Source organism: Hyperoodon ampullatus, assembly GCF_949752795.1.
Source record: "Hyperoodon ampullatus genome assembly, chromosome: 10".
Classification (NCBI taxonomy): Eukaryota; Metazoa; Chordata; class Mammalia; order Artiodactyla; family Ziphiidae; genus Hyperoodon; species Hyperoodon ampullatus.
The window spans coordinates 104,674,477-104,695,847 of NC_136923.1; the positions used below are offsets into that span (position 1 = coordinate 104,674,477).

Below are 21,371 nucleotides of genomic sequence, written 5' to 3' on the forward strand. Positions count from 1 at the left end.
TTACGGGCTGTCGCTCATGTGTGCAGAGGCTGGGCGTAGGGCACAACCCCGTGAGAGGCACACCTGCCTGTGTTTGCAGCCAGCCCAGCCCAGGTGACACGCGGGCCCACGCCAGCCTTTCCTCCTGGGTGTCCTCAGTGGTTCCAGACACGTATCTGGTGTGATCTGTTCAGCCTGTGACGGCCCCTGGCGCTGACGAGAGAGCCTCATTTCTCCATGCAGCCCTCAGAGCAAGAAAGTCATCTAACCGCAGCAACCGTGAAAATACGGGTTCTCCAGCGCTGGCTGTAGGTGATCTCCAGGGCAAGTGACAGTTTGTCAAAGTCCTATCATGACGTCCTGTCATGTGTGTATGTCGAGAGCTGAGTTTTTTTTTTTTTTAATAAATTCATGTTCCTTGGGTGGATACCCGAAGTTGGAAGAAACACTACCCCCCAAATCTGTGTACACCTCCGAAATGAGGTGTAGTACGGCTGACACGTGGTGGGTGTCAGCAAACGTGGTGGTTGTCTGTGCTGAAGCCTCTCATTCTCTCGCACCCACTTCTCCTGCATCAGCAAAGGCTGTTCAGTCTCCTTTCCGTGGACGTGTGCACCCAGGATCCAGCCCCACCATCTTCTCCCGCCGAGCCGCGAGCTCTCTGCCGGGACCCCTGCAGCATCCTCAGGCACACCACCCCTGCCCTCCGGCTCAGTCTCAGGACAACAGCCTGAGCGACACTTGATACGAAGCGAGGTCATGTGACTGCTCCCTTGAGCCCTCCCTGGGGCTCCACCTGCTCAGACGGGAACCCCAAATCCGCCCATAGCCCCTAAGGCTCCCCGTGATCCGCCCTCCCCCGCCTCACTGAGCTAGGCCCCTGGCCCTCCCAGCCCTTCACCTCCTGACCCTTCAGGCTCCCCAGGGACACACAGACCAGGCCACCAGGGAGCTGGAGAGCAGGACTGGCTCCCTCCCGCCCTCGGTCCCCGTGTCCGTGTCGCTCTGTCCCAGGAACCTCGACTAAGCAGCAGCCCACACTGCGGCCCCGTCCACTGCCTCTCTCCCAAGCGCCTGGCCAGCACCTGACCCAGTTGCCCCCAGACTGCCTGGCGAACGGATGAGTTGATTCCAGCCCCTGCTCACCATGGAGGGACAGGCCTGCAGCGCAATGCAAGGAGGTGTGGGCTGAAATTCAGAACACCTGGGGCCTGAATTCCGGTCATGACCTTGATACTCACCGCCTGTCTGACCTTGGGCAAGGTCCAGACCTGGAGCCCGGGCCCTGTCCCCTTTCCTGCAGGGTGGGCGCCTGGGCCATTCCAGCCCTGACACCCAGTCATCCTGAGAAGCGAGAGACTGTGTCTGCCTGTTCCTGCTGTCCCCAGCTGAGCAGGCCTGGGGGTGAGGCTTGAGCACGTGATTCTCCATGGTGGGAGGGACTGTGTCCTCAAGCAGGCGGGGAGGGTGCTGGTGAGGTGAGGGCTTTCCATGCAGCCTTTTCCTCTCGTCTGGGAAGTAATCATAGTTGTGATTTTGCCTGAAACTGGGGACTAAATGGACTAAACCCCATAAACTTCCATTTCTACCCTTGATCCCAAACATTATTCTCTTTCTTTACTTAAAATAGATATTCACTGGGACAGAGGAAATGGAGTTTTGCAGTGTTTCAACAGATGGCGCTGCTGGTAGCTATTATCTGACTATAAAAAAATAAATTTCAGCCTTACTAACTTTAAAAAAACCTCATTAAAAAAACTGTCTTGCATCCTGGGATGATCCATTAATGTGTTTAGTCCTTACCTTACTGATTCCTCAGATGGTGAGTGGTTTTAACCCTTCTGGATAGTGAAGCCAGCCCTGAAATGCAGAGGAGCCCAGCCCCCAGGTTGACTCCGATCATACCTCCCAGCGTTCACCCAGTGCTGCCTTAGAAAACACGACAAAGTGCTTTACTCAGAGGAAGAGAGAAGACCATTCGCAGATAAGTGCAGTCCATTTTGGCTCTTGACATAAATACAAATGAATCAGGACCTATCTACCTAGATGCTTTGAAGAGATGCAAATATTGTCTGCAATGACCACACTCACAGAGAAGAATACAGTGATTATGCAGAGAGGCTGGAGAAAGGTGCGCGTCTACTAGAGCCTAAGGAGAAAATGTCTCGCAGAGAACCAAGGCCCAGGCTCCCCAGCTTCCTCCCCTGGACCGACGTTTCCATCTGGCCTTCAAGCAGGAACGCTTTCATTCTGCAGCCATGCACTGGCTTCTGGGTGTGGCTTCCCTGACTGCACACAGCAGCATAGATTACAAATATTTGGCAGGACTCCTCCTTCTCTGGGAACCAGACAAGTCATAACACCCACCGAACGCTCCGCACCGCTGTGCAGGGAAGAACGGCGGCGTCTCGGGTTTCAGAGCGCGGGGCCGAGGTCGCTGGATTCTGCTCCCCACCTCGAGCCGTGGCCCCAGCCAGAACAGGCTCGGGATTAGAGTGACAGGTCCCCATTCTGCCACCAGGCCCCCTCCCCCCGCCACTGACCAGCCCACCATCATCAAGAACCAGCCCAGTGCCCAGGGTGCAGCCAGCACTGTGTCTCAGAGCCTGACTCTGCCCTCTGCCTTATGGCTCCATCACCCAGAACGGGAAAGAGGAATTAGGCTTCGGGTGTGTACAGAAGAAGGCGTCGGCATGTGATGTTACAAAACACTATTAATTAGTAACCCCAAGAAATGTTGAGTGAAACAACCACAGTTTTTCTTCACCCTGAGCCTCAGGTCCCCACTTGTGTGCCCTCTGCTTCTCTCCACCTTCTTTGGTTGGTTCCTCCTGTTGGACGCCGGTGCCGGCACCTGCCCCATTCCAGACACTGGGGAGAGTCCCACTGGCAGAGGACCGAGGCCCTGGGGAGGGAGCCTGTCTCCTGAGCATGGAAGCGCGAGCATCTGTGTGCTCTGTGAACATAAGGAGAGGGTAGGGATATAGCGTCACTGGCCTTTTAACTACTTTTTAAGATTAAATAGGTTTCTGGAGTTTTTTTTTTTTTTACTTTATTACTAGTCACTTAGCAAACAAAGAACTGTACTATCTGTATACCGTTGACCCTTGAACAACACTGGGGCTAAGGGCGCCGAGCCCCTGTGCAGTCGGAAATCGAGCATAACTTAGAGTCCGTCCCCATCTTCGCAGTTCCTGTACCCATGGCTCTGCATCCGCGATTGAACCTCGGCGGGCCAGGGGTGCTCCGGTAGTGCCGTGGTCCTAGTTGAAAACAAGAGTAATAACGCTTGGCACTCCTGCATGCTATTTACAATCTCACTGCCTTTTGGCCGGGGGCGGGTAGGTAAGTAGTAAAAAGGGGGCAATCTCTGTCAGAAGGACTTGAAGGAGAAAAGCAGCACTTAAGCCTGAGGTCAGGTCAGCGTGGCTTGGGTGGCAGGCAGCATTAACACAGCTAGGACGGGGTTGTAATTCTAAGTGACAACTAAAGGGGGAGACATAACAGTTTGCTTGGGGGCAGGTACCACACTTGCCCTCCTCCCAGCTTTAATGAGGTGCACTTTATTAGAAGTAAAAATCACTCACTCTCAGTTCCAATTTGATGAGTTTTGGCGTCAGACATAGCTGTGTGCCCGTCACCAAGAGCGGTTCTGTCACCCGGGAGAGCTAGTTCTCTCCTGCTCCATTGCAGAGTACCTCTGCCACTTTTTTGGGACACTTTAGCCTTTTCTTTTTTGAATGTCATAGAAAGGGAGTCTTTCATTTGGAGTCTTGTGTTTGGCTTCTTTCACATGACAGCGGCCGAGATCCACCACGTTCTCCGTGTCTGTGGTCCGTGTGTCACTGGGTCGCACCCCGTCCTGTGGGTACATCAGCAGCTGAAGGTCACCAGGATGTTTCCTTTGGGACAGATGTGAATGTTGCTGCTACAAACGTTCACGTACAAGGTCTGTGTGGACACGTGTTTATTTCTGTCGGGTAAATACTTGTGAATGGGGTTGCTGGCTCCTATGGGAAGTGTATTTTTAACTTTTGAAGACACTGCTGAACTGTTTTCCAAGGATGCTCTGCCCTTTTGCCTTCCCAGCAAGGTGTCCGAGAGTTCCAGTTGCTCCACACCCTGCTGTTCATATGTTGTTTCAGTCACTCCTCAGTGACACTATAAATTAGGTGTTATGGTTACTATTCTCATTTTACAAATGAGGAAACTGAGGCGTGATGAGATCACGTGCCTCGTGTGAAGCATGTAGCTAAGAGATGGTGGACTCCATTTACACGGAGCCAGATCTGTTGAAGCTGTTCTTAAATGTACTGTTCCTAAAGCTAGAAGAACTTGTGTTGCTAATCTAGGGGATTTTAGGACAGGTGAAATATGACCAGTTAGGCTTCAAAAGCCAAGAGCCTAGGACTTCATCTAGTGGGTTGTGAATACAAAGTTGGACTATGCAAAGGAACTTTTTAGTTAAATGAAAACGAATTTAGGGAAAGCACAGGTGAGATGAAAACACTTCTCATGTCTAAAGCTTTTATTCGCCAAAGCCAGCTTATCATGACGTTTTCATATGCTTCCCCCGTCCTTGGGGGCAGGGGAGGAGACCTTGCTGGGCCCTGAAACAGTGCTAGTGTTTTCCTAAGTGGGTAATGTTACAAAGTGCACCAAGATCTTTCTGGACATCGACTCCTTTTTCTCTTTTGTTTGTATTTGTCTTAGAATAAATTAGCAAATAAATAAATGAATCCCATCAAATTTCTCACAACTGCGCGTGCTTGGGAAGGTGAATTGTCTGTGTTTAGAAAGCATCGCAGTTTTGGAAGAGAACATTTCATAAGCCCAGAACTGTCATAAGCCCATACCAAATAGTGAAGGCTGGGCCCTTGTACGTGAGGGTCCAGGATGTGGAGCTGGCTCTTCCAAGTTTAAATCCCACAATCTTTCCATTAAAATCAGAAGAAGACATTTGCATGTGAATATGCTAAATTGATTCTTGAAAATCAGATTCATAGCATTCTTCACTCAACTTCAGCCATTTATTGAGATGTCCAGGAAGACCAAGAAGGCGGTGGGCCTGACTGGTCCCCGAGGCTGCAGGAAGCCCTGCCAGCCAGACAGGGCACCTCCCACCATCCTCAGAGCCATGGCCTTGGTCCTGAGTGGGGACCCGGGAGCCTCGATTCCGCACGCACAGGGCTGCTTTCTGAACCCAGCCCCGTCAGAGCCCTGCGTGCTCCAACACAGCTGCCTGCAGACTGAGGGATTCTTCCAACAATGTGACAGACCCTGCAGTGCGCCGTCATGCGTGTCTGTCAAGCAGAAGCCTTGTCACTTTGCGACAAGTGCTGGCCTGTCCGCGTGGCAGGACACGGCCATGAGGCAAGCGCGCACACATTCCTGCCGGCGTTGACACACGCCCTGGGCCCATCACCTCCCCAGGGTGTGTGTGTGCATGTGTGTCTGCTTGTGTGTATGTGTCTGTGTGTGTGTGCGTGTGTATGTCTGTGCATGTGTGTGTCTGTGTGTGTTTTGCTTCTCTCCTTTTCAACCCCCTGCCCCCCTCAGGAGGCAGCAGTGAGTGTGAACTGTCAGAACAGACCAAGCGTTAAATGGTGTCCAGCCCACTTGTGGGACTTTTCTCCGGGAAACCTCACCCAGTGCGATTGTCATGAGAAGCAGCCTTTCAGGTCGCTTGTATCGGTGTCAGAGTGACAAGCATTCCTGGGCTCCCCACAGCAGACGTCCCTGCAGACCGAGTTCCATAGTTTGGGGACAGGAGCTCTCTGAGCAAGGCCAGTTGTGGGCGACTATTTGGTGCTTCTGACGGCTCCGGTGTTGCCCCTGGAATTCACTATGCCTTTAACGTGACGACCTCAGCGGACCTTATCGAGGTGACATTTCGTTCTGGCTCAGCTCCTGGGGGGCGGGGGACATAGGGACAGAAGACAGGCGCCGTTCCCAACAGAAGAAACAGAGCCACAGTCAGAATCAGAGCTGGCATCTGCCCAGCCTCGGGCTATACAGCACCTCAGAAGACAGAAGCTTTAAGAAGACAATGCCTATCGCAGACCGAGGGACTCCAGTATCTGGGGTTGGGATCCCCAGCACTTCACTCCTGATACGGGCCAGGCCCCCGTGTGGTCACTGCAGCTCAGTGCCTTCGTGTCCTGCCCACACAGCTGGCTGCCCAGAGCCACGTCTTGTCACTTTGGAGGCTTCGGGAAGAAGTCAGGGTGGCGAAGGGCCCACAAGTTGGGAATTCGCCACAGAGAAACGCTTCACGAGTGAAGGTCACCTCTGGTGACCTGGTGACGGTGACAATGGTCTGATGAACAGCCTGTGATGAGGGACACTAGGGTCTCATAGGCAGGAGGACCTCTGCTCTGCAACCCGCCGAAGATGTAATCTGCAAAGTGAGTCTGATTTCAGTCCACGGCACTGGCCTCATGCGTGCAGTTACAGACTAGCTGAAATGAATGATCAATTCAACAGGTATTTGTGCATCACGACTACGGTTTATCCACACCACACATCCAATAACAATATATTCCATTGTCAACCTTTTATTTTGTTTTCTTTCCTTTTTTTCCCCTTGTCTCCAGGAGACCAATTAATTGTTCAAAGATAATATATAGAGGAGATTTCAAGAGCATTTACTTTGGCACCATCTCTGCCCCTTTGCGGTCTGGCTAACAATAAAGCTAAAATTTGTTTTGTAGTGATGGTTCCAGTTGGACTGGAATCCCTTTGAAGTTCCTGCAGTTTGCTGTTGTGAGAGCTCAAGATATTATTTGACTGCAATAAAACACTCTGTGCGTTATCAAAATATGGGACACAGTGAACTGTAGCAACACGCAATGGCCAGACTCACCCCCGGAGGTGCCCTGCAGGCCTGGAGAGCACAGCACATGCAGACGAGGGTCCATCCATAGGGTCCGTCATTACCCCGAGGGCCATTCATGGGCCTTAAACTCCCTGTAGGGCCCATATCAGCAAGTCTGGGGAGCAAAGAGCAAACCGGAACAGACCAGCAGCCATACCGAGGGCACCTGGCCTGACCTGGTGACCGTCGGTGTCAAGGTTCAGCCTCTCAGCTCTTGCATCAGCTGACCTAAATTATTTCATGCTAATGTCACCTCTAAGGTAATATAGTCATTGTTTGGGGCTCTATTTGTACTTAAAAGTTCTTTCCCACCCACCCATGGCTGGGAGTGGTCCGTGAGCTTCAGTGGAGGAGGGTGTCCCAGGCTCTCACCTGCGGGTTTGGACCCAGTGCACAGGGGTGCTTCGCTCAGGCGCTGCTCCTCTGAGATGCACATGTCCTGGCGTCAGGACAGAGGTCCGGCTGCTCCGGACATGAGAGCCCCAGCCAGTGTGCAGTGAGTGTGTGCGCATGCACACCTTGGGGCTGTGTACATCTTTTGGAAGGCAGTTTTGTCTAGGGTGGTAAACAGCTCTCACTAAGAGAACGTGTTACTTGGCCGCCGCGTTCCAGGTGTTAGAAAGTGCTGCAGTGGATTCTTGTTTTAAACAAATAATGAAACCCTCGTAGTCTTTAGTGACACGGCGACTGGGCTGTGTTCCACTGCTTGTGTAAATGAAAATATTTTAAGTGATTTTTTATGATAAGTTTAAATAACCAAAAGGGATGCCTGGAAATGTATTTTGGCACAGGGAAATCCCTCCTTACAGGAATTTATAAATATGTCATGTGGGAAAATAATTATAAAATCTATTTTAATCTTCTCACCTCTGAATGAGTCTTCTGTTAAAATGTTCTACCTGTCTGGTTTTTTACCACTGTCCCTGCCTTATGTGTTACCGTCCCGTGTTTGATCTGAGTTGCATTTAGTTGGGGAGAAAAATGAAAGTCCATTGAACTCACTTCTGGTTTCCCTCCAACGTGTACACGTGTCCTCACAAGGAGAAAACAAGCTGAACCAGCTGAAAGTCCCCAGGTCTTCTTAGACCCATCAGAGCACTGAGGGAAAAATGCTGCCCCCAGATTGGAGAGAGAGGTGAATGCAGAGCTAGCATGAGTAGAACCTCCCACTGGGCTGGCCTCACGCACAGCGGGTGATTGGCTGGTTGCTAGAGGCTGAGCATGGACTCTTGAGAGGTCAGAACTCTTAGGGCCCAGCATTCAGGGCCCTGCATCCATGACTTTTATCTGCAGGAGCCCTGCTGGTTCCCGGGGTGAAGGAGGAGAGAAGTCAGTCACCTCACGCCTTTGCTGGGGGATGAGGAAAGTAACCAGTCTGGAATGCGTCCAGAGCCCTCTGGTCCCTTCCCTCCAGGGAAGCTCTGTCCCCAGGCCTGACCGATGTGGGGGAAGCAAACCTCCATCCCCTTGCGCCCCCTCATCTCCCTGAAGATGGAGCAGAAAACTGAGAAGCAGCCGTGAAGGTCACAGCCAGGGACACAGACCCAGAAACAGAATGAGAAGTAATCGTAGGATTATGCAGTATTTCCCTTCTCTCACACTTACACCGCATCAGCAGCCTCCTGTGTAATTATACAAGAAACTGCAAGGTTCAGACCCTATTTAAGAAGGAGTCTCTAGGGAAACCCAAAGAGAAGCAGGGAAACAAAAACACAAGGACCCTGGAGGAAATTTTGGCCTCTGGCACCTACAGCTACATCAGACAATAAACACAGCCTACCTCCTAGCCAGGTAAACACAAGACGTCACACTGAAGACCCTTTTACCTTAGTTCCTTTTATCCAATATATCAAGCCCAGCTTTCAGCTACAAGACGTGCTAAAAGGTGAAAAACACAGTCTGAAGAGACAAAGCAAGCATCAGACCAGTCTCAGATATGGAAGAGATTTGTGAATTACCAGACTTTAAATTAAAATAGCTATGATTAACATGCCAAGGGCTCTAATGGAAAAAAGTGGACACCATGCAAAAACAGATGGGTAATGCAAGCAGAGAGATGGGAATTCTAAGAAAGAATCAAAAGGAAATGCTAGAAATCAAAAACTCTATAACAGAAATGAAGAATGCCTTTGATGGGCTCATCAGTAGACTAGACATGCCTGAGGAAAGAATCAGTGAGCCTGAAGATATGTCAATAGAAACTTCCAAAACTGAAAAGAATGAGAAAGAAGAATGAAAAAAACTGGAACAGAATATCTAAGAATTGTGGGACAATTACAAAAGGTGTCACATACACATAATGGAAATACCAGGATGAGAAGGAAGAGAGAAAAGAATAGAAGAAATATTTGAAGTAAAAATGGCTGAGAAGTTTCCACAATTAATGATAGACACCAAACCACTGATCCAGGAAGCTCAGAGAACTCCAAGCAAAATAAATACCAAAACATTTATGGTTGGGTATGTCATATTCAAAGTACCGAAAGTAAAAGACAACAAAAAAGTCTTGAAAGAAGCCAGAGGGAAAAGACCCACCATATTTATACAGGAACAAGGGTAAGAATTATATCAGACTTCTCTTTAGCAACCATGCAAGCAATAAGAGAGTGAAGTGAAATTTTTAAAGGGTTGAAAGACAAAACCAGATTTTTGTGTGTAGTGAAATTATCCTTCAAAAGCAAAGGAGAAATAAAGACTTTCTCAAACAAATAGAAATTAAGGAAATTTATCACCAGTAGACTTACCTTGTAAAAAAATGAAGTTAGAACAAGTTCTTCATAAAGAAGGAAAATATTATAGGTTATATTTGTGGATGTTGACAAAGTGATTCTAAAGTTTATATGGAAAGGCAAACCCCCCAGAAAAGCTACCACGACACTGAAGAAGAGCAAAGTCAGAGAGCTGTCACTACTTCAGTGATCAAGACAGCATGTGATGTCAGCAAAAGAACAGACAAACAGACCTGTGGAACAGACCCTCCCAAGCGGCAGATAGTCTTTGACAAAGGAGCAAAGTCGTTTCAGTGGAGAAAGGACAGTCTTTTCAGCAAATGGTATGGAAACAACTGGATGTCCACATGCAAAAAAAAAAAAAAGAATCTAGACACAGACCTTACACCCTTCACAAAAATTAGGTCAAAATGGATCATAGACCTAAATGTAAAATGGAAAACTGAGAAACTTTTGGAAGATAATATAGGAGAAAGTCTAGATTATCTAGTGACTTTGGAGTTTTTAGTTAAAACACCAAAAGCACAGCCCATGAAAAAAACAGTTCATAAGTGAGACATCATTAGGATTAAAAACTTCTGCTTTGTGAAAGACACTGTTAAGGAAAAAAGAAGCCACAAGCTTTGAGAAGAATGTTTGCAAAACTCATATCTGATAAAGGACTGGTATCCAAAATATACAAAGAACTTTGAAAATTCAACAATAAGAAAATGAAAAACCCAATTTAAAAATGGGTAAAAGGTCTAAACAGACACCTTCCCAAAGAAGATACACAGATGGCCAATAAGCACATGAAAAGATGCTCCATGTCTTATGTCATTAGGGAAGTTAAAACCATAATGAGGCACCACTGCACACCTGTTAGAATATTGAAAATCCAGAACATGAAATGCTGACAAGGATGTGGAGCAACAGGGTCCCTCTTTCATTGCTGCTGGGAAAAGAAAATGGTGCAGCCACTTTGGAGGAATGTTTGCAGCTTCTTAAAAAGCTAAACATAATCTTAGCATAGAATCCAGCAGTCCCACTGCTAGGTATTTACCTTTTGTCCACATAAAAGCTGCATGTGACTGTTTATAACAAATGTATTAATCATCATCAAAAACTAGAAGCAAGACGTCCTCCAGTAGGTGAATGGGTAAATCATGGTCCCCCCAGACAACGGAATATTATTTAGCGCCAAGAAGAAATGAGCTCTCAAGCCACAAGTCACCATCAAGGAGGAACCTTAAATGCATATATGCAGTGAAAGAAGCCAATCTGAAAAGGCTACGCACTGTACCATTCCAACTATATGACATCCTAGAAAAGGCAAAAACTACAGAGACGGTGAAAAGCTCAGTGGTTCCCAGGGATTAAAGGGGAGAGAGGTGGGTATCATAGGTGGAGTACAGGTTGTTTTCAAGGCAGCAGAACTATTCTGTACCGTCCTGTGATGGTGCACGTGTGACATTGTACGTTTGTCAGAACCCAAAAGATGGTACAACAGAGCGGACCCCGGTGTCAAGTACGGACTTGAGTCAGTGTATCGGTTTGGTCCATTTGTTGCCGCAAGGATGCTGCTCTGAGCTCGTGTTAGCGGGGTGGGTTGCACAGGGCCTGGTGAGTGGGGCTCACGGGAGCTCCCTCTACCTCCTGTGTCATTTTCCTGTGAAGATAAAACGGCTCTAAAAAGAGAAAGCCTACTTTAAGGAAGGCCTTTGGACACGCAGCTGAAGAGAAGTCAAAGGAAGAAACGTGGATCTTTATCGAACCGAGAAGGCGGTGGGGCGGGGAGAGGGGACCCGGCGCGGCCCTGGCACCCGCCCTGCCGTCTCGGGAGCTGTGGAGCTGTGCACCCCCCGAGGGGAGCAGCCCGAACGCCTGGGACGGCATCGATGCCAGGATGCTGGCCACGGCCTGAAACCGGAGAGGCCCTCCGAATCCCAAACCTCATCTGTTTTTGCCAAAGCTCACGCCACCGTGGGCCTGCTTGATCCTGTGCCAGCTGCTGTGGGCTGGTCAGCGGTTTGTTTCATGCTGTGTTTAAAATGGGAATTAGGGACGGAGTGGTGCGTTCCGAATCCCGCTGAGGTGTCCAGCCCGGCGTGGGGGACTGCAGAGCCAGCACTTAGCTGTCTTCCCGACACGCCCAAGTGGGACGCCAGCCCGAGACCCCCAGCTTCCCACCGGCAGGATGAGAGGTGGGGCCGAAGAACATGCGTGAGACAGGGTGGAGACCGTGAAGAAATCCAGCCGCCGTTCCGTGCCCGGTGAGGGGCCTGGTCCGTCTGGGAGATGCTCAGTCTGGTGGCCAGATAGGTCCTCTCTCTACTCCCAGGTGCAACCTTTGCGTCCGCTGTTTCCCGGGACCCTCGAGACCAATCTCTGAGTTCTCTCTCCCCACCTGATTTTGCTGACTAAGGAGACCAGTCGTTGGGAAATGTCTAATTTTACATCAATTTTAAAGACTGAAATAGTGACAGAGAATGCTAGACATGAAACTGGCCATTTCAGAGAGACTTTCATTCCTGAGAATTATCTCCCTACTGAAAGAATCCCGCAAAACTCTAGATCTCTTTATGTCTGTGCGTGTGCACACGCGTGGACCCACACAGGCACACGGACGTGCACACACGCCCAGGCCCCCATCGGTGCCCTGGGACCACTCCATCCCCCCCTCCCCCCACCGTCCCCAGGCCTGTCCAGCCCCTGCCCTTCCCGTCTGCTGTCCCATCCGTTCAGTGTGACGTGGGCACCACACGGCTTTATCACGTCGGAAAACATAACACAGTAATGGCTTCAGAGGGCCAGCACCTCTGACACCCGTCGTTCCTGAAGCCAGACCCGGGTGTGATTGTACTGGGCGTCGGCTAACCCAGGACAGAACACTCTTGGAGAAATACAAAGAGGGGGGCTTTCCTGGTGCGCAGTGGTTAAGAATCCGCCTGCCGATGCAGGGGACACGGGTTCGAGCCCTGATCCAGGAAGATCCCACGGGCCGCGGAGCAACTAAGCTCACGCGCTACAACTACTGAGCCTGCGCTCTAGAGTCCACGAGCCACAACTACTGAGCCTGCGAGCCACAACTACTGAGCCTGCGCTCTAGAGCCCATGAGCCACAACTACTGAGCCTGCGAGCCACAACTACTGAAGCTCTCGCACCTGGAGCCCGTGCTCCGCGACAAGAGGAGCCACCGCAGTGAGAAGCCCGCGCATAGCAACGAAGACCCAACGCAGCCAAAAATCAGTCAATCAATCAATAAATTTATTTAAAAAAAGAAATACAAAGAGGAAGTGTGTGCTGGTGTTGTATGTGTGATTTTGCCTATTTTTAATCTGTACGTATTTGGGAAGGCATGACATGCTTGCCTCTTAAGTCATCGGGACGATGCCATTCATCCTGAGTTTCCGTTTACCTTCTCAGTGGCTTACATCGGTGACTGTGAGCCCAGCCCCGGAGCCGCCTTCTGGGGAGCTTGGGCTGCTGGCGGTGATCTCGGCCTGATCCTCCTGGTCACCCTGTTGCTTCACTGAAGAGCCGTGGGCGGGAAAGCTGCCTTCGGCTGGTGCTTCCTCTGAGCAGGGCGCGGAGGCCGGGGTAGCCTCCCACAAGGCACTGGCGTGGCCACGTCTCCTGCAGGACTGGGGGAGCCCCCGCCAGGCCTGGCCTCTCCACAGGGCCTGGGGGGCTGGGAAGGGGTCAGTTCAGGGCCCTGGTGACAGCACGGCCTGTGGTTTGCAGGGTGCGGCCATCGGATCTTTGCCCCGTCTGTGCACTCCAGCCTCCCGGAGGCCTGCGCTTGCTGGGAGGTGAGCAGCATGGAAATGAGCTTCATTGTCTAGAATTTCGAAAAGCCCTGCAGCTACACGGTGACAGGAAAGCTAAGCGAAGTGTGCCGCCCCGCGCCCCGCACCAAGGAGGGGAGGTGGAGAGCTTGTAAGAGGCGTGGCTCCTTGAATCCAGCCTCAGAGCAAGAGTTTTCTGTTTCAGAACGAAGATGCATTTTGTTAAGAAGTGTGAGGTACTCACCCCAGGCCATGGTTTGACCTGCAGATGACTTCGGCTTTTGGAACCATGGAATGCAGAGTGAAAACTAAAAATGCAGCTGAAGACAGAAGACGTCAGGAGATGATTATCTCTGCACTACTCCTGAGCCGTTGTTACCTTGGGAAGATTATGTTTCCAGAATCTGTGTCTACTTAGTTTTCCTCGTTGTAAACGTCCTTTTAATTATAAAACCAACTCGGAGAATATTCTGGCTTTTCATATTGATGTACTTTTTCTCTGTCTTGTCCCTGCCAGGATAAACCCGTTCCATTTAGATGACTGACCTGCTCATTAATTAAGGGAAACACCCCATCAGTTACCAGCCGTGATGCCTCAAAAACTGACAGATCCCACCTTCCAGTGTGTTACGTGAAGTGGGAAAGGCTCCTGTGACTACCAGCAAGTTTCCCAAAGCCCCAGTTCGGGTGGGAAGAGCCCACAGAAGCCCTTCTTTCTGAAATCGCTTTTTCAAGTCGAAGCGAGAAAAGTGTGGTCCTGGGAGTTGAGCGCAGAGCCTGCTTCTTGCCTCTGGGCCTCACGACAGCCTTGCACTCCCTCTCCCAGCCCCCCAACCCCGATGGGTGGACGTGTGATCCTCCAGGGGCTTGATGGGTCTGAAGAGGCTTTGTAGTGCTGGGCGGGCACTCCTGAGGAGCCCCCAGGCCTCTCGGGGGCCAGCCTCCTGGCGACCACCTGCCGTCACTGGACAGGCTGTGATGGCCTTTGGCGGAGCTTCTATGTGGAGGCTTCCTGAGCTCACTGAGGTCATTTAAACAGCAAAACACACAACGCACGTTGTTTCTTTTTACTTAAGGGACAAAAGGTCCCTTAAGTATTATTATTAAGGTATTAACTCACAAAGTCATTTTCCTCTCGAAACAAATGCTGATCGGAAAGATGGGAAGAGCCTTAAAGGTCATAGACTCTGTGTCTCAGAGAGAGCCTACACCTGGGAAGCACAGGACCAGACCCCTGGAGCCTGCAGGGCCTGGGCCGCCGTCTCCGAGGTGACACTAAGGTGACACTGAGATGAGCGGGCCGCCCTGGAGAGGCTTGGGCAGCTGCCAGCCCACCCTCCACGCCGGACGTTTCCTTAGGCCTCGGCGTTGGGTTTTCAGGAGGAGACTCTCCTTCACAGAGTTAGACACACATGTGCTGCGTCACTAATCCCGGTGGACGTGAAGTTCAGCATGAGAATCCCTGGTACCTCTCAGGCTTTGTTGTCCTGAGAGACACCCCAGTGCTTGTGATTTGGCAAAACTCGGATGATGTGTTGTGAAAAGCAACATATATTCCAAAACACCTATTTCTAAGTCGACAGTATTTTTTTACCTTAGTGGAAAATGTTCTGTTTTGATGTTTGTGTTCCCTTTTCTGCCCCCCATGTCTGAAAATATTCACATTTTCTGCCTATGTTTTTTTCCAATTTATGATTTAAAGGTGTTGTTAAATCTTTTTGATAACATATTTTTCAAAGTACTCTATTAGGGTTTAGAAATCTTATACATTTATTTGCTTACCAACATACTATTTTAGTATTTTAACAAAAAGTGGCAGTATCCTCCTTATTTGGAAGTTAAGCCAAAAAGTGACTAAGTACTGTTTTTATACAGAGTGAAAAAGAAATTAGACAGCTATTTCCAAGGTTGGTCTTCTCTTTTGAAATAACCTTACATGAAAGCATATTTACTTACAAATCATAAATATATTCTTGCATCTTACAGAAATCCAAGTTTCGTCCGTTTGTAATGTTAGTAAATAAATGACAGGGTCGTGGGCACTGCCTCGTCTGTCTGGGGCTCACATAGGGACCCGGCTTCCCTAGAGCATCAGCCTCGAGCGGAGTCGGGGAGATTCGGGAACATTACCTCGGGGTCTGAATGGGGAAAGGACCCCAACCTTCATCAGGAGAAACCTAAGCAGGACAATGAGTATGTTCGATCCTCTTAAACTGTCCAAGTTACTCATCATTGGGGTGCATTTTCTCATTTTTTATTGAAATGGCCACCTTAGAGTAAATATCTGAGAAAGAAGAAAAAAGTAATATAAGTGTGTCACTTGACAAACTACAAAAGTGTGTCAGAACAACTCTCCTACCCAGTCACACCCACTGGTCTTCAGAAAGGACTGTCACCATCAATTTTTCATCTTTAAAGGGTTTTAATTCTTTCAGCATGTCCATATGGTTTTATAAAGCCCCAGATGCCCGGCAAATCCCCCTGGTGTTGTAGGACAAGATTGCTGTTAAAAAGTGTCTAGGCTCTGTCAGCTGCTTCTCGCCAGCTTCTCGAGGGGCCCTGGGAAGCGGTGTTTACACTGAGGCCTGAATTGATGGGGCCAGTGTAATGCAGTCGGGTCAGAGGGGCAGCTGCTTAGCTGGGCTCATCAAGCGCTCAGGTTTCACGGCGGTTTATAAAGGAAGGTCTGTAGTGATAACATCTGGCTCTTGAGCGTGACTGCATTTTGCCTCTTATGATTGAATGGAATTTAATGGTGGGAGGAGAAAACCCAGGGCAATCTCATTCTTGAATTATGGTTCCAGATAGATGAGGCGGAGTGGCAGGCCGAGCGCTCTGGGTCGGGCCCCCTAGCAGTCTGTGGAGCAGACGGGCGTCCTGCACTCTGCCTCCACAGGCCGCCGCCCCCCCACATGGCCAGCATCCTTGCCGAGCCAATGGCAGGGCCCCTTTGGGCACAGCCGCGCCTGGGCTCCGGTGCGTCCCCGTCCAGCTGGGCTCTGACCTGCTGGACCCCGAGGGTGACGGGCTCAGCTGAAGCCCTTCGCTGCCGGGTGCTCCCCGAACGGCTGTGCACCGGCCAGGCTCACGGTGTCAGAGGTGAGCTTAGTTCCTGATTCCGCCGTCATCCCGTGAGCTCACTTCGTGCCAAGGTGCCAGGACACTGTGACCTCGGGGAGCTGTAGACGCTACAGGGGTGACTCCTCCACCGCTCCTCCAGCGAGGGTCCAACTCAGATGGGACCCCAGCCCCAGGGTCCTGGCATTCTGTGACTGCTCAGCGGTCCCAGCCCCACATGAAAAGCTGGTGGTGTGGGGATAAACTCGTGCCGCTCGGGGTCTTTCAAAGTCCTCTTCACTTATCCTTTGGGTCTCTGAGTGTCTGTATAACTTCTTAAATTTGCAAGAACCTCTTTTCAACGTCGACAGGTGGGTAGACCACACTCAGGTAAGTGATGGCGGAGGGTCCCCTCCCACTGCAGTCAGGCCAAAGAGCGGGAGAATGGGTGGCTCTCTGACGCTTCACTTTTGCCCTATTTCTCCACAATTGTGGATGGTGTTCTTGGTCTTGGTGCAGCTGCAGGACCAACAGGAGAGGAGCCCAGCAGCTGCACAGCACAAAACACAGGGGCTGCGGGAGGAGATGCAGGCGTGCAGGCTCCCAGTTCCAGGGCCTCACAGCTGCCTGGCCTTCGGGGGCTCCCAGAGCCTTTGTTTCTTCAGCCATAATATGGGACAGGTGCCGAGCCACTTACCTGCCACATCCTCACCCCTGCATCCTACGAGGTCAGAAGGGATCCACATGGACCCAAGCCCACCTGAATGGAAGGGTCTCTGTCACCACTGTCTGTGGTCCATTTGGCTGACACCTGTTAATGTGACGGGGTCAAGATTAGATCCTCTATGTCACTGAAATTCGAAACAAGCTCCCCAGAAGGAAATATTCTACCCATTATCTAACTCAACTTGGTATAACAAGCCCGAACATACCAAACAGCTGGATAAGGATGGTATTTATGAGCTTCTTTTAGCTCAGTGGGAGCTTTTTCAGACAGCATGCTTCCTCATCACACTTAACACATGATTAAATGTACAAAAGTTCTGTTTTTCTCAGGTGGCAGCCATCAGGTGGGGCAGGCACAGGTACAGACTCCGCCCCCTTCATCACCTCTCGCTTCCCTCTGCCCCAGTGACCATCTCAACCCAGTGACCATCTGTAAAGCCCAGGAGAGGACAGGAGGCCCTCTGCTCTGGCCCCAGGGAAAGAGGAAGACCAGGCAGGACCCCAGAACAGCAGCAAAACTGTCCCATACCATCCCTATCAGGGACTCGTTCTGACCCGAGAAGAAAACTGGGAGAAAGAGTGTATGAAGTGAGCCTAAGATAAGCCTCTGCCACTTGCGCTAACGAGCCCAGGGCCTGCGTCCCTTTCCCCTTTATATTAATTGTCATTGTCATCCTCAATCCCTAGGCTGGCCCATTACTTCTGCTGCACATGGAATTGAAACCCTTTAAAGTAATCGTGATTATACGCTGTGCGTCCTTAAAAGCACAAGCCACCTTTGAACACCGTGGGAAAAGATAAAGTCCCAGCTACAGACTCTGCGAGTTACAGGCGTGGAACGCCAGCTGTCCGTGGACAGACATACGTATTTATGCAGCACACATGTCGTGTGTCAGCGATTCTGGTGAACCCCACTGGAGTGACATGTCAGGGCTAAAGTTAGGACGATTCTAACTTCAAGTTCACAGTGTTTTTACAGCCCTGTACCTTCCATATCAGTGAGGTAAAGACATCTCCACCCGTACGTGCAGCTTTTCACTGCTACACTCGGATTTTTCAAATTAAATATTATGCTTACACACTAAACATAAGCAACATTCTCCTAACGGTTAGGCCAGGCCTGCAGCTGACCGGGGAGTAGCTACGTGAGGCTCAGACCTTCAGCACCGGCCGAGCCACACGTCACATCCCCTCTAGCCCTTCTGCGCAGACTCAAGCGAGGATCGCTGTCAACCACTGACGGTCCGGGTCGTAAATGCAGAGGTTGCGTCAGACACAGTGGGGGGAGCCTCCTAGGGAGGAGGAGACACTTGTTCATCTAAGGTTCTTCTCAGGGGAGCTGACCCCTTTCCAGTGGGGAGAAGACCCCAGGCTCTGCGTGAGTGAAGGATGCCAGGGGGAGCTTGGGGGGCGCCTGGGAAGAAAGGAGGTGCACATAGGACTCAGAAATCTCTGTGGCCCACAGGCCGGCCCAGGATCTCTTGGTTTTGACTAAAGGTTGATAGAAGATTCAAGTAGCAAAGAGCAGATTCTTGATCTTAAAAACAAATTGTTAAGATCCAAAGTTGGTTTTTTGGAGTAAGAATGGGTAACATTTCAGAGTTAATTTGATAGAAAGAATCACCAAAGTAAAAACTGTACTGGGTTCCTTTTTTTTTTTTGTAAGCAGCGTTTGGCCTTATTATTGTCAAAGAAGCTATAACAGGCGGTATGTGCGGATACTGAGCGTTTATCCCCCAAATTCTCTCTGGGTGCTGGCAGTGTGCGCAGCTCTGCTCTAGGCTCGGGGGCACTTGCGTCCTGATGGGCGACACAGCCCGTGACGGAGGACAGGCCGGGGACATGTGTGCTGTGAAGGATAAAGCAGGAGATACGGCCGGGAGGCCTCTGCAGTACTGAGGGTCTGCGCGGGCCTTGTGGGAGGTGGCCTTCGGAGGAAGGGCGTCCGAGGGGCCCAGGCCCTGAGGCAGGTGTGTGCTCGGCCAGCTGATGTTGCAGCGGGGGGCTGGTGGCCTGGCGCAGGGGGAGTGGGGACAAGGCCACGGCGGTCCCCTCAGGCCCTGCAGGCTGTTGTCGGAGCCGAGGGGTCCCGGTGGTTCCCACGGGGAGGGGCCCCAGCAACCACCGCGCCCAGAAGCATCGTCTGGCTGCTGAACAGACTGTGCGGGGCCGTGTGGCTGCAGGGAGAGCAGCTTGGCTTCCTGCTGCCCCAGGAAGCTCTGAGGGCTTCAGATGTGGCAAAACAAGATGGGGTGCTGTGAGGGGTCCCCAGTTTAGACCGGGCTGGGTTCCTAAAGGGCCGCCTTTTCTGGGCCGACGCGGTGCTTCCCCGTGCCCCACCTGCACGCCTCCACGCCCAAGCCTCTCGCTCCCCAGACTTCCCAGCAGATTACAGAGGCGCCCACGTGGGCTTCCCTCGCTCTCCTCCGCCAGGGCACGCTCCAGAGAAGCTACCATCTGGCCTTAAAAACCAACCTTGAGCAGAGGGTTCTGTGGCATAAAAAGTGTTACTTTAGGTTTTACACCTCCCCAAAGGGTATCCTAGAAGGAAGCGTCGTATGAAGGGACACGGTGGTACCTCTTACGATGTCGTAAAGTACACAGATGCAAATCTACAGCCTCATCCTGTCCACCCGCTCCCGAGGATTCGTCAGCTCTGAAAGGTGTGCTTCTGAATCCTCGTGACCAGTTGTTCAACAGCGTCGTTCCTCCTGGCCGCTGCCTCCTCATCTGCCAGCTCAGGGCACAAAACACTCCTCGGGAGTGATCCCCAAACTTGCACTGTCATCAGTCAACGGGGGAAATATTGGGATGATTTCTTTCTTTTTTTTTTGCTGCACCGAGAGGCTTGTAGGATCTTCGTTCCCAACCAGGGACTGAACCCGGGGCCCACGGTAAAAGCACCGAGTCCCAACCACTGGACCGCCAGGGAACTCCCTTTTTTTTTTTTTTTTTTTCATTTCGTCTTTTCTTAAATCGAGGCATTTTCCTGGGTTTCATGACAGCACCTAAGTTACCATCAGCTGTGGAGGTGACACTTGTCATCCACGCGAATGTTTACCTTCCAGTACTCCCGCAAGTGGCCTGAGAACGTGCCACCAGCATCCCCGAGGGCCGGGCCCTCGCTCTCCCGGCCCGGCCCCTCTTCCCCGGGACAGAGCCCGCTCCTGGGCCTTCCGCGGGTGACGGGCTCAGCTGCAGCCCTTCCCCGCCGGGTGCTTCCCGAACGGCTGAGGCCCGGTTCTGCTCTCCTTCCGCAGCCCCCAGGCCCTGGCCTCTCGCGCGCGCTGCGCCCCGAGCCCCCGCTTGTCGCTGGTTCCTGGCCGTCATCTCCTCCGTTTCCCCAGCGTGGGTCTGGCTGCTGTTCTGATGGCCCTGGGCCTTCCTCGTTTCCTCCATCTCTGTCTCTCCTCCCTCAGCCCCCCGACCTGTAGGTGTGACCCCAGCTCCTCCGGCCACCTGCCTCTAGGCGGACGCCAGGCCACTTCCCAGGCGGTGAGGGACGCGCGGCAGGGGCCGTCCTTCCCCCGCCCCTGCAGCCAGACTGGCCGGAGCACCAAGCACGTGTGCTGGCTTCGCGGTCACTCCTACCCAGTGTCCTGGGTTGGGGGTGATGGAGGAACAGCATCACCCGAGGAAGGCCCGACAGGGCAGACGGCCTGGGGCTCGCCTGGCTGGTCAGCGTCTGCTGCAGCCACGGGCCCCGGGGGCGGAGGGGACGCGTCTCTGCACATCCCCCCCGGCCCGGCGGCAGGGGCCCAGGCGCGGTGAGCCACTGGCTGCGCCACCAGCACACCTGTGCCGTTTGGATCAGGTGCCTCTGATTTATGTCCCAGACCCACTCCCGGCTTATCGTGTGGCCCCTGGGCGGCCAGTCAGCCGTTCTGTTTCCTCCTGTACGTCCAGTGGAGATAACACTGACCCACGTCTCAGGGTGTCGTGAACTTCAGTAATTAACGCTCGTGCGGCACTTTGAAGATGCGAAGCTGAGCACCTGTTTAAGTGCCTGATGACCATCCTCACAGATTATTGGACCCTCCCAACCTCCTGGCGATGAGCCAGACGACGCTCCCTGGCGACGAGCAGTTCCAATAGCTCCCTCTGTGCAGGCCACTCGGGTCTAAGAATGCAGCCCCCAATGGATTTACAGGTTTAAAGGATGTTGGCGAGGTCTGTGCTGAGCACTGGCCGTCCCAGGGCTCCCGGCACTTTTCGAGAAGCCGGGGTACTGTTGG

At 51.6% G+C, this 21,371-nt stretch overlaps 1 protein-coding gene across 3 annotated transcripts in view; it reads left to right on the top strand.

Annotated features, from left to right (window-relative positions):
* The window catches only part of GMDS (GDP-mannose 4,6-dehydratase), a gene marked incomplete at its 5' end in the record, with an annotated part of 495,581 nt that overhangs the window by 452,745 nt on the left and 21,465 nt on the right, over positions 1-21,371 (top strand). The window contains one exon of one of the 3 annotated variants that reach the window (XM_079713982.1): positions 13,559-13,705. The exons of the other annotated variants lie outside the window; for them this stretch is intronic. Coding sequence (XP_079570108.1) covers positions 13,559-13,579 — 21 coding nt within the window. The 3' untranslated portion in view covers positions 13,580-13,705. Of the gene's footprint in view, positions 1-13,558; positions 13,706-21,371 lie in introns of those variants that run through there. 3 annotated transcript variants of the gene reach the window in all.